The following is an 11849-nucleotide window of genomic DNA, read 5'->3' as shown; positions in this document are numbered from 1 at the left end:
GGTGTGTGGGACCGAAGGGACATCTGCTTATGTCAAGTGTGGGATGAGGAGTTGTTAGATACGGTGTTTGAGGATGAGCAGTGTATGTGGGCGGGCGCTGTTGCATTATTGGTGCATAAAGTGGCGTTTTCGATGTCCTCAATACCACGGTCTATCTCACAAAAACCTATCCTATGTGTCTGAAATTCACACCTGAAACAAAACCAACTCACAGCAGCTATCGCTCACATGTGGTATTTGTAATAGCATTATGAAAAAAGTTTGTATGTAAGGGTAATAGAGGGATAGTAAAAGCAACAAGACTAACTAGATATAAAACTCCAACGTTTGCTTCCTCTTCATCACAACAGTTTCAATATTATAACACGTTCCAGAATTTCCTCAAGACTAGATTCTCTTCACCATTGGTATACATATTTCGTGCCCTCCCACCAAGCTAGACCTCAATCAATCTTTTGGTGGCGGCGGAGGAGACACAGGCCTCCCATCATCCTTCTCAGGCAACGGCGGCGACATGGGCCTCTTAACCTCCCTCCTCGCAACAGGTTTCTTTGCCGCCGCACCAGTCCTCACACCCATCATCTTGCTAAACGACTGTGGCACAATCACAATCCTTCCTGATGGCGATATCGGGCGTTCCATAACATCGTCCTTGTCTGGTACAGGTGGCGACTCTGGTCTTTCTCCCCGTATTATAGGCTCAGTGGGTGATGCAGGACGTGCAGGAATCAGGGATGTGTGTTCAGTTGTTTCAAGTTCGGGTGGTGACATTTCGCTGCTTGTTATTATGGTCGGGGCTGTTATGGTGGTGGTTATTGGGGGTGGGAGGTATATGGATTTGGATATTGTCGTGACGTGTTTGATTATTGGGTGGTCGGGGACTTTTACTGGGGATGTTGTGTCTACTGTTATTACATGGTCCCGGTTGGATGATGCAGATACAGTGTGTTCGGTAACAGCCTCCATTTTACTACTAGTGGACGGTTGCTGTTCCACTATGTGAATAGACTCTGGTCGAGCAACAGGCTGGTCAATCATTCGAACAGATTTCTGTTTCATCACTGCTGTCTTATCCGACGACACCACTATTACTTCATCTTGTTCGGCAGCAGCTGCTACTACCGGTAAAGCAGCAGCATCATTATTATTAACTATGATTTCCACATCTTTTGTATTATCTATGGGTATAACAGAAGCTGTGGGGGTATCAGAAGTATGGTTTACAGTATCAAATTCTTCATCATCACTACTTTCACCAGCACTAAATGACGATGATAACGGTGATGGCCTCCTAACAGGTGATGTAGGAGGCGGTGATGGACTAGTCGACATAACAGCTGGAGGCACAACAAGACTATTACGATTCCGTATGGAGTTCTTGTTTCGGGGACGGTTTATGCCTGGTGCTGTAGATACTTCCAGTCCTGAAGGTGGGTATGATGAACGGTTTCTACTTGATCGTGATGACGATGAGGACGATGGAGTTGATGAGCGGCGTAGCACCTGTTGGGGTTGTGGCTCTACTATTGCATCTAATTCAGATGCATCGTCGGGGATTGGAGATGAAGCTTCATTCATCTTTTCGTAATATGCTTGTGGGAGTGCGTTATAGAGGGATGACGATGCTGGTGGTTGGAAGAAATACATGCTGCCACCTGTATTGTTGTACTGGTTGGTCGTAAACCCGAGCCAGTTGCCCGCTGCATCGTACCAGCCGGGCATGACAGGCGAGAATGCAGGGTTTTTAGATGGATGCTGGTCAGGCAATTGATCTAAACCTGGTGGTGGCGTTGACGGCAACGGGTGATTATTATTCATGCTCTTCATTTCCATTGCATTCATCATTCCCCCGACAGACTTGCGACCATCATATTTCTGGGCGGCAATCTCATCTGCTGGAGGTGCAGGTACAGGCTTATCGATATCCGTTGGCTGATACTCTGTCAGATAATTCGACTGGTAGTGGATATTCATCGATACTCGTTTGCCCTTGTTTTCCATTTCTTTGCGTGCAGCTTCGTCAGCAGCCCAGTGATAAAACCCTGTCTTGTTGTTGAGCTTTGCTTTTACATTGAAATCGGCTTCTGATAAGTGTGTGGGTTTAATTGTCACGTTGTAGACGTTGAGAGGGGCATCGAGTGGTGGTGGTTTTGGTTCCTTTGGTGGTGGAGTATCTCCTACAAGCACAGTGTGAGATTAAATGCGATTGGTTGACAAACATTCCTGGGACTGTGTATATACAGCATGCGGGACCATGTTTACTCACCATCGTCTCTATATGGTATAATGTTGTCTGGCTGCCTTTCCTTGTTCCGTCGTATAATCCAAGAGACCATTCCCAGCACAAACACTATGCAACGCAGGGGCAGATCAGCAAACCGTACTCACACCACACGGTTCAGAATCACTGATGATGTGCTTTTCTCTCATTCCGCATCAAACCAGCACAATCAACCGGACTTTGAAAACTGCGAAGTGAGCAATACTTACCACCAACGAAAATTAGAGCAGCAAAGATGACGCCAATAAGAGCACCACCAGTTAAGGGCGATGCACCTCCTCCTACACTCAAAGCAGTCGCAGAAGGACTTGACTGTATAAGAGCTTGTTGTGGGGAAGGCTATGTGTGGCAGTAATGGTGAAATTGTGAGAAATAAGGTTTGATGCACGATGAGGTGGATGTACAGAGACTAGTTACCGCGTCATTTGTAGGAGATAGTATCAGAGTTGTTTGAATAGGCGATGCAGAAGTAGGAGCTAATGCTATCGGAGATGCCACCACTAAGGGAGCAGCAGAAGCGAGAATTGCCGGTGCAGCAGATGGAGCTATTGGTGCTGGCGATGGAGCTATTATTGGCGAGGGAGCAGCAGGTGCTGCACTAGGGGGCGCTGCACTATTTGACGCCATCCTTGTCAGTTACTCGTCCCTCTCCCTTCCTCCACTTTTTCCGGTGGTTGTGTGTTTGGATGTTACACTTTTGTCATCACTCCCAAAAATAAGTGAGAACGCAATGTTTTCAATACCGGTCGCTCGCCTTTAAAAAGCATAGCCCCCATCGCATTACTTGCATCCTCCTCTGATACTCTAGCCACCCCTGCGCTCTTAAGAATGGATGGAGGGCACCAACTACTCTCATTTCGTTGTCTTGTCGCTATTCATGATATTCCTGATCGGTCTCAGTGTCGAGTTTGCTTTATTCATACCCTGGATACTGAATCAAAGTATCCTGCTGATTGTATTGAAGGTGGTTGGATATAACGGAGTTGGGGTTGGGATGTTCTTGAACTACGCTCTGGCAATTGTTACTGGTATAGTGCTTTCGTAGTGCTTGATATCATTCATTGAACTAAACCTGTGATGGATCTAGATCCTGGTAGAGTTCGGAAGGGCTGGTACTCTCATGATGCTCCACCAACGGAACCGAATGTTGGAACAGAGTAAGACGTCAAGTTTGACACCAGGAGATTCAAACGACTGACACCTTCTTGTTCTAGTGTATCAATCCAGGTATCGCAATCGATACAGCCTCCTAGGTTCTGCCAGTAAGTATTGCTCAAATCCCATGAAAACAAAACAAAGTACAAAAATGGCAAACACCCACATAACAGGTCTTGCCAGAACTACAAACCACCAAGAACGCATCACTGTAAAGATTGTCGGCGATGTGTCCTGAGAATGGACCATCATTGTCCTTGGACTAACAATTGTGTGGGCTTCCTCAATCATGCTCGTATGTCTAGTCCATGATTCGATTTTTTCGCTTGTTCCATTTTTGACCAGTATTTTCCTTTGCGCTTGTATAGACTTCTTACGCTTTCTAATATGGACTTCAATTGGCTGCTTGATGGTCGCTACGATCATAATATGGAGACTGGTTGAGATTGTATTGGCTATTGAGAAGGGAACTACCAAGGTAGCCGAAAGACTATCGATATCAGAACTCATGCTCCTCCTGTTACCATGGTTGTTCTCCTCTCTTCTTACACCCAACACCGTCTCTAAACAGGCAGGCGAATTCATCGCGACAGACATTGAAATCATCGTCATCGGCATGGACATTGTCATGCTCATGCCAATCGCATCCGTCGTATGGCTCCTCACATCCTCCCACCTATACTGGGCATGCACAAACCAAACCACAATCGAAGTATCGCATCGCAAAGAATCCAATTTCCTTGTCGGGACTCGTCTGAGAGGAGACAAGAATCCATATGATTTGGGGTTTAAGAGGAATGTGGTTCAAGTGTTTGGACATGTGTGGAAGTATTGGCTGGTACCGCCGTTTCCGTTGGGCAGGAAGGTGACTGTTGGTGATGGACACTCTTTCGAGTTTGTGGGGTCTGGGAAGGTGGATTTGTTGGGTGAGATTGTTAATGAGGAGAAGATGTTGTAAGTTATTTGGAGTGACAGGGTGTACATAGATGGAAGGAAGGTGATTGTATATGTATTTATCGTGTGGAACATAGAGGCCTGACACGCAACAGTCAAAGGCATCCGTCATCACGCCATATGGTTTTTTTGTTTTGAATTACCTTCAGGAAGGGCGCCATTTTCACTAAAGCACCGCTTTGGTTCAATTGTATGTGTACATATCATCCTGGAACCTACTTATCTAACGCACTTCCTTCTGAGACAATAGACGATGTGTGCTCACAATGGACCGTCAACCTTCATGTACGGATAGTTGTATGGACTTTCTGAATCCTCCTTGTGACGATGGAACAACGCAGCCGCTTTCTTGCTCATAGATGTTGACCACCATGATTTACGCAGACTTTATACACTGCTGGATACGGACTTCAACTGACTGTTTGATGGTCGCAACAGTCATAACATGGAGGGTTGTTGAGAATGTATTGGCTGCTGAGGAGGGAACTGCCAAGTATTTACACAAGTTCTGACACCGGCACTCATAATCATTTAAAAACGCACTCTGTTTTTGTCCTCCCCCAGAACAGACAGGCGGATTCATCGCATCAGCTGAAATAAAGTCATTGGAATGGACCAAAAGCTTCCGTCGTATGGCTCTCAACCTTCTCACCTATATTGGGCATGCACAACAAGCCAAAAAAAGCCCCGTAAATCATCGCTTCATACGCATTTTCTTGGTCGTGCGCGTCTAACAGACAGAAAGCTGTATTGCTCAAGGCTCAGGAAACTGTTGTTTCACTTTGGACGTGTGTGGTAGTACCGCTTGCGTGGGAGTAAGGTCATGGTTGGTGATGAATAGTGTTTCAACTTTGCGGGATCTGGGAAGGTGACTTGGTTGTGAGGGATTTTAATGAGGAACGGACGTGTAAGATATTGGAGTATGGAAGGGTTGCTGTATAAATGTGTAGTATGATGAGAAGTCTGACCCATGACAAGGAGGAGACATGACGTACCGGTGCATACTTGTTTTGCTTCACTCTAGAGGAGAAGAATATGAATTACGGTTTCCTCTTCATTTGAAAGTGTTAATAGCTTTTGTCCCATTGTTCTGGCATCACCCCCACTTTGGACGCAATTTCACTTTCAACAGTGTTGCAGAGGATGGAGGCGAGACGACACCTACAAAATTTAATCGATTTGGCGCGTATTAAAGCATTCGTTACGATTCAAATACAGCAAGATACGCTAAATCTCTAATTGCCATTTATTACACGTGTGGGATTTTCGTGTTACGATTCGAAACATTCAGGCTCCTGACGGAATTAGTTATACAGTATAAAGGGAGTAGTCATAAAGAATCGAAATATGCCTTACGAGAACCTGAAGTGTTTAAGAGTCCGTGTCGATGACGGTGTTGCTTGTAAGTGCTTGGTGGTTTCAAAAACAAGTTAACTAGTTTTGACCAACGGTTTTTTTTGCATAGACGTGATTATTCAGAATGGGTACGTTACAAGTTCTCTTACATCCTGCAGCCACTTTATATCTGGATGAGCTCTTCTTACTTCTCGTACTCGATTGACGAAGCTTGTGAAACTCATCAACCTCTTCACGAATCATAGTGCCATGAACATCTTCACCGCTGAGATGTATGGAGAAATGTCTAAAGTAACTATATCTGCTTATTTTGGAATGATTTGGACCATTTGCTCAACGTATTTCTTACATGATTACAGACCGTGGAGGAATTACAAAACGACACTAACGTCCGTGTTGTGGTGTTTATCTCTGCTACTCCTGGGTTCTTTATCGCTCATTTCGATGTGTGAGTTTCATGCTGACTCGGAGATTGTCGTATGAGAAGCTGTGGCTGCCAGAAACACATGGGTCAACTGACGTTCTCCGATTTTTTAGCTCTCTAATTTTGACATTCCCACCACCATCGCACACCAATGCTGCTGAAAGTACTGAGCTGGGTGCTTGGATGTTGAGTACGTGTAATTTTGTGGTGTCGCTTAAGTTCAAGATCCAAGATCGATTCCTACTTTTTTTGCAGTGTGTGAACGTCTACGAGCGATGCCAAAGGTCACTATTGCCGTCATTGAAGGTATGTCGTGGAACCCACCTCCCCTTCGAGAAAGATCAGGTTGCTGAAATCAAAACGTGTCTAGGAAGAGTTGGTGGTGGAGGCTCAGAATTTGCGGCTTCTTGTGATATGAGATTTGCAAGGTAAAAAAATCGAATGCAAACTGAATCTGTTTAATGAGTGAAGCTAACCTCGTTCCTTTGCATGTCATTAGCACTGCAGCCATCTTCAACCAGCCTGAGGTTGCTCTGGGAATGTACGTGTAGCACAGATATAGTCGTGTTCTCCATGTTGAAATTCATCTGATTTCTCTGACCAATTTTTTTAGCGTTCCTGGTGGATCAGCTAGTATGTTTTTCTCTCAAGCATGAATGCAAACACGCCCCTTCTAACACACAACTACAAACACAACAGTGACCCGTCTCCCCCGTCTCATCAACCGAAGCCGAGCTCTCGAAGTCATGCTTGGCTGTGACGATATCGATGCTCTCACCGCCGAGAAATGGGGATGGGTAAACCGAACTTTACAGCCCGCAGCTGTCCGAAACCATGCATACACTCTTGCAAAGAGGATTGCTAAGATGCCTGTTGGTGCTGTCGCTGCCTGCAAGGTACATTCCACGTATTTGCTATTCAATTTTGTTGCAGCATCTTGGATTGTCCTGACGCGAAACACAATGAACCTTTACATAGTCGGCAATCATCCGACAAGAAAAAGACGTTACTCAGGACCTTATTATCGATCAAAACATCTTCCAACGCACATTGGGAGATCCAGATGCAAAGAGATTGATGGATCGGTTTTTGAAGATGGGTGGGCAGACTGTTGCTGGAGAGTCGAGGTTGGGCGCTCTGGCTCTTGAGATTGCTGAGAAAGGAAGTCTCATTGGTGGATCAAAGTTGTAAAAGGAAGTATTGCTCAGGCAAAACACATTGTACTTGATAGTTTCTAAAAATACGTCAAGCCCCGCAGCTTGTCCAAGAAATGATTCCAAAGTTTAAGCATAAACCAGTCAGAATGCTTTGTACCGGCGGATTACTAAACAAGAGCCCACCAGCACCAGCAGTCATCTGTCACACATTTCCATCATGTAGAAAGGAGATCAAGGCTTCACTTTGGAGATTTGATCAGAGCGTAGTATCAGATTCAAACATTCAAAACAAAATCAAAACATTCAAACACCACAGATACAGAGCCCATGTACGATGTGAAAACAGACAAACCACAAATAACGCTCTGTCAAAGGACAGCGCCTTCCCAATCGCAAGGAGAAAAGCCATCCTCGACTACGTGTGTCGACTCGTAAGCAAGTCGAGAATGTACTACCACAATATTTTGTTCCTCTCCTTCTCACCCTAGTTGTTAGTCCGCTGCCGCAGCAAAAGGTTGCCAGTAAAACGTCGAAGTATACACGTCAGCTCAACAGACCAACTGTGCAAATAGGGTTTCCATCTCGGGTGTATTGCTATTAGCTATATGGTTCAGTACAGCATTGCAGCAAACGCATCACAGAACTGGTTTGTAGTTGAGCACTTGTCCCAAAAGACACCAGCACGTTGTCTCGACCAGCAGCCTTCGAGCCGTTCATATACATTGGTATCATTAACAAATTAACAAGGAGGATTAACAAATACTACGGTACAGTTCCCAGTTTGTCCTCCCATTGTTGAGGAAGTCAGCGAAAACGCATCAGAATCTAATATGCGACAAGATTGATGAGCAACGAGCAAATCCGCAATAGCAGCAAATAAACGAGCGTGATTACTTTCAAAAACACGTCCTAGTTGCTTAAAAACAATCATTTACCTCTCCACTAGTTACTTTCCCAACTTGAGTTCGCCAATGTTGATGAGGAGCATTCTACGACAGCTCCATCAAACAACAACCAGACAACGAATCACCCATCATAGGATAATACGGATGGCATCATCTAGCAACTTCTTATTAGGAGCTATTGATCAAGGAACATCATCAACTCGATTCATCGTGTTTGATCAAAACGGCAAGAATGTAGCTCACCATCAGACAGAGTTTCCACAGATTTATCCCAGAGCTGGGTATGAATTCTAGTTGATTTTCACGTAGACTATGTGTATGTATAAATATCTAATTTACTTCTCCCTCTCATTAGATGGGCAGAACATGATCCATTGGTCATTCTGGAGACCGTTACAAGATGTATTGAAAAGACATTTACCAAACTGGAAGCTCAAGGATATCATCGCTCTGATGTAAAAGGTAGTAAACTACTGTAATCTTGTCTGTTTGCTTCATCGCAACTCAATACTCAAGAACTTAAACACGTTCAGGAATTGGAATCACAAACCAACGCGAAACAACCGTTGTCTGGGACAAGAGAACTGGCAAACCATTACATAACGCCATAGGTAACTCAAATCTTTCATCTCTTTTATCATCAACCGTACTGAAACTCTGGAATAGTTTGGTTGGACGCCAGAACAGCACCAACAGTAGAAGCTCTCGCTGAAGCAACACCAAACGGCAAAACGGACTACTGGCAGCCTATATGTGGACTACCGCTCTCTACCTACTTTTCAGGTGTCAAGCTACGGTGGTTGTTGGATCATGTACCTCTTGTCGAATCTGCCATGAAGAATGAGACGCTCATGTTTGGAACTGTTGATTCGTGGCTTATATATGTACGTTGTGGTTCTCTGATGAGTGTTTCGATGATGGGTTGGCCTTGGGACTCACGTCGATTTTCGATTTTTTAGAATCTGACAGGTGGTGTAAATGGAGGAGTGCATGTTACCGATGTGACGAATGCTAGCAGGACTATGCTCATGTCACTAAAGACTCTTGATTGGGATGATAGTATATGCAGGTAGGTTGTGCTTCTGATGGGATGGGATTTCCTAGCCACCACTTGTTGGATGTATGGGATGTTTCAGGTCATTTTTTTTTGCCGCGTTTCACCTTCTCACCACATTAGATTCTTTGGAATATCGAAATCCATACTGCCAAAGATCGTGTCATCTGCTGAAGTATACGGTGTCATGGCATCAGGTCCTTTGAAGGGTGTTCCGGTTGGTGGGGTAAGCAACAGCTCAAGCTGCGATGTTGCACAGTTTTTTCGTCATCAATTCCTTGCCTCACACGATTCTTATTTATCAACGGACAGTGCCTGGGTGATCAGCAAGCAGCCCTAGTAGGCCAACGCTGCTTCGAAATTGGACAGGTGAAAAATACCTACGGAACAGGATGTTTCATGCTCTTCAACACAGGCTCAACACCCGTCATATCACGAAACGGACTCCTCACAACGGTTGGATATCAACTTGGGAAAGACTCTCCTGTAATCTACGCGCTAGAAGGATCGATACAAATTGCAGGAGCAGCCATCAAATGGTTGAGGGACAATCTGGGCATTATCAAAGAGTCTGCTGAGATTAATGAGTTGGCTGGAGAGGTTGAAGATACTGCTGGAGTGTATTTCGTGCCTGCTTTTGGAGGGTTGTTTGCTCCTTATTGGAGGGATGATGCTCGTGGGTATGTACTGAGTTGTGTTGATGTTGACAAATGCTATTTTTCTTTCACGCTTTTTCAGGTATTCCTTTTTCTCTCTATTTGCTAACCATTTCACAAAAACCACGAATTACCTTGTTAGAACCATAGTAGGATTGACGCAATACTCGACCAAGCAACATTTGGCTCGTGCTACGTTGGAAGCCATGTGTTTTCAGTCTCGAGAGGTCAGTGTGGCGCAAATTACCAGCACTCATCGCTTTTATTCACCACTCTCCCTTCCATTTAGGTGATTGATGCAATGAATGAAGACTCAGGACAAGACCTGAAACTACTCAAAGTGGATGGTGGTGCTTCGAATTCGGACATATGTATGCAGATACAAGCTGATCTGCTTGGAATACCTGTTGGTAAAAACGGTTGTTGTGCAAACATTTCATAGTTTTTTCGCCTGTAATGATCGCCTTCCCTTCGTGCACTGAACACATTCCTACATTATAGAAAGGCCAAAAATGAGGGAATCCACAGCGCTGGGAGCTGCGATCGCTGCTGGTTTGGCAGTCAAATTGTGGAAGAGTATAGATGATGTTGTCATGAGTGATGGAAGTGATTTGTTTATGCCAAAGATCTCATCTGAAGGTATTAGTAAATTTCTGGGGGGTTTTTGCAGTTGACGAAGACCAACCCGTTTCATTCTGCAAACAACTTAGAACGAGAAACAAGATTAGCAGAATGGAAGAAGGCCGTCTCGAAGAGTCTTGGTTGGGCAACGAGATAACAAATGGTTGTACGTCTATCTCGTTTTATATATATGGTGGTACCTCTTCTTTCTTGGTGTGCTGCTTTTTCAAGACGACGAATACGATTTCGTACCTCTCACGCACCAAGCAAGGGTCGATACAAAGTGGAAGAGCAGCAATCATTTTTGGGAGATTTCAAGAGAATAACGAGTTGGCTGTGTGATTGCTACCGCTGGAGGGTACATCGTACCTGATTCCTGATCTGAGGGATTGGTTTGTGTCTTATTGAACGGATTATGCGACAGAATGAGACAGTGACTGTGCGTGAGTGGTGTTGATAAAGATACTCATACTGCGATGGCAAGGTTTCTTTTTTGGCTCCACGAGATTTGTTTCAAACCCGCACAAACTTTTTCGACACAATACTCTTGGCTTGTGTTGCTCTGGAAGCACAGCTTTTTTCCAAGTAAGAAAGGGCGATAATGCAGAAACAAAAGCAGCCACATTTTAGACTCACACTTTAACACCTTCTCCCATATAGGTTCCTGATGACAGGAATGAACACCCAGGACGAGTTCTGAAATTGCTCGAAGTGGCAGAGGGAGCTTTGAATGCGTATATATGCTTGTGGATATAAGATTGCCAAATAAATGTGTTTTCAATCACGCGGAAGGTCAGTGTCGAAAAAATGATGAAACAAGACTTTGTGATTTCACCATTTACACTCTATCCATTCCTTAGATGACTAATGCCACGAAACAGAATTTACGTCAAAACCTGAAACTACTCGAACCGGATTGGTGATACTTATTCAGTGATGTTTCGGCTTGGGGTTGCTGATGAGAAGGCGAATGTTCTTGTTTGCCGACGACATTCGCATGAGTTGGTGCATGTTCCACATTTTGTTGCGCCTTTCACCTCTAACAACAAAAAAATGAGGGTAAAAAACCTGCAAAAAGTGTTGGATTCCCAGGTAAAGAACCCAAGACTTTTTCACAACACAAGGTGGAATTCAGGAGGACCTAGTCTTTTGCTCGCTAAACGGCGACCTCAGTAGCTCGTTGAATTCTGAAATTTATTGTGGAGTTTGCGGTTAATAACCAAGGAGGGGAGGTCCCTCGAAGAAATCTTGAGGAAACCGAGAGTTGTGGATGAGTGGCAAACCGC

General features: G+C 44.5%; 2 protein-coding genes across 2 annotated transcripts; both read left to right on the top strand.

Moving 5' to 3' along the window:
* Nucleotides 1-3113: 3113 nt before the first annotated feature.
* SmJEL517_g06272 (uncharacterized protein) lies at nucleotides 3114-4394 on the top strand (the record flags this gene model as incomplete). The annotated part of the gene is made up of 5 exons (XM_031172198.1): nucleotides 3114-3309; nucleotides 3369-3438; nucleotides 3496-3543; nucleotides 3610-3731; nucleotides 3805-4394. The coding sequence occupies 5 exons, from the start codon at nucleotides 3114-3116 to the stop codon at nucleotides 4392-4394; spliced, it is 1026 nt and encodes a 341-aa protein (XP_031021827.1).
* Nucleotides 4395-8376: 3982 nt separating this feature from the next.
* Nucleotides 8377-10720, top strand: GUT1 (glycerol kinase; the record flags this gene model as incomplete). Its single annotated transcript, XM_031172197.1, has 11 exons — nucleotides 8377-8513; nucleotides 8588-8694; nucleotides 8766-8843; nucleotides 8899-9116; nucleotides 9192-9301; nucleotides 9410-9512; nucleotides 9599-9966; nucleotides 10085-10169; nucleotides 10232-10352; nucleotides 10444-10581; nucleotides 10653-10720. The coding sequence occupies 11 exons, from the start codon at nucleotides 8377-8379 to the stop codon at nucleotides 10718-10720; spliced, it is 1533 nt and encodes a 510-aa protein (XP_031021828.1).
* Between the last annotated feature and the right edge of the window lie 1129 nt (nucleotides 10721-11849).

This window comes from Synchytrium microbalum (assembly GCF_006535985.1).
Source record: "Synchytrium microbalum strain JEL517 chromosome Unknown SmJEL517_scf0104, whole genome shotgun sequence".
NCBI lineage: Eukaryota > Fungi > Chytridiomycota > Chytridiomycetes > Synchytriales > Synchytriaceae > Synchytrium > Synchytrium microbalum.
This window is presented reverse-complemented; position numbering and strand designations above follow the sequence as displayed.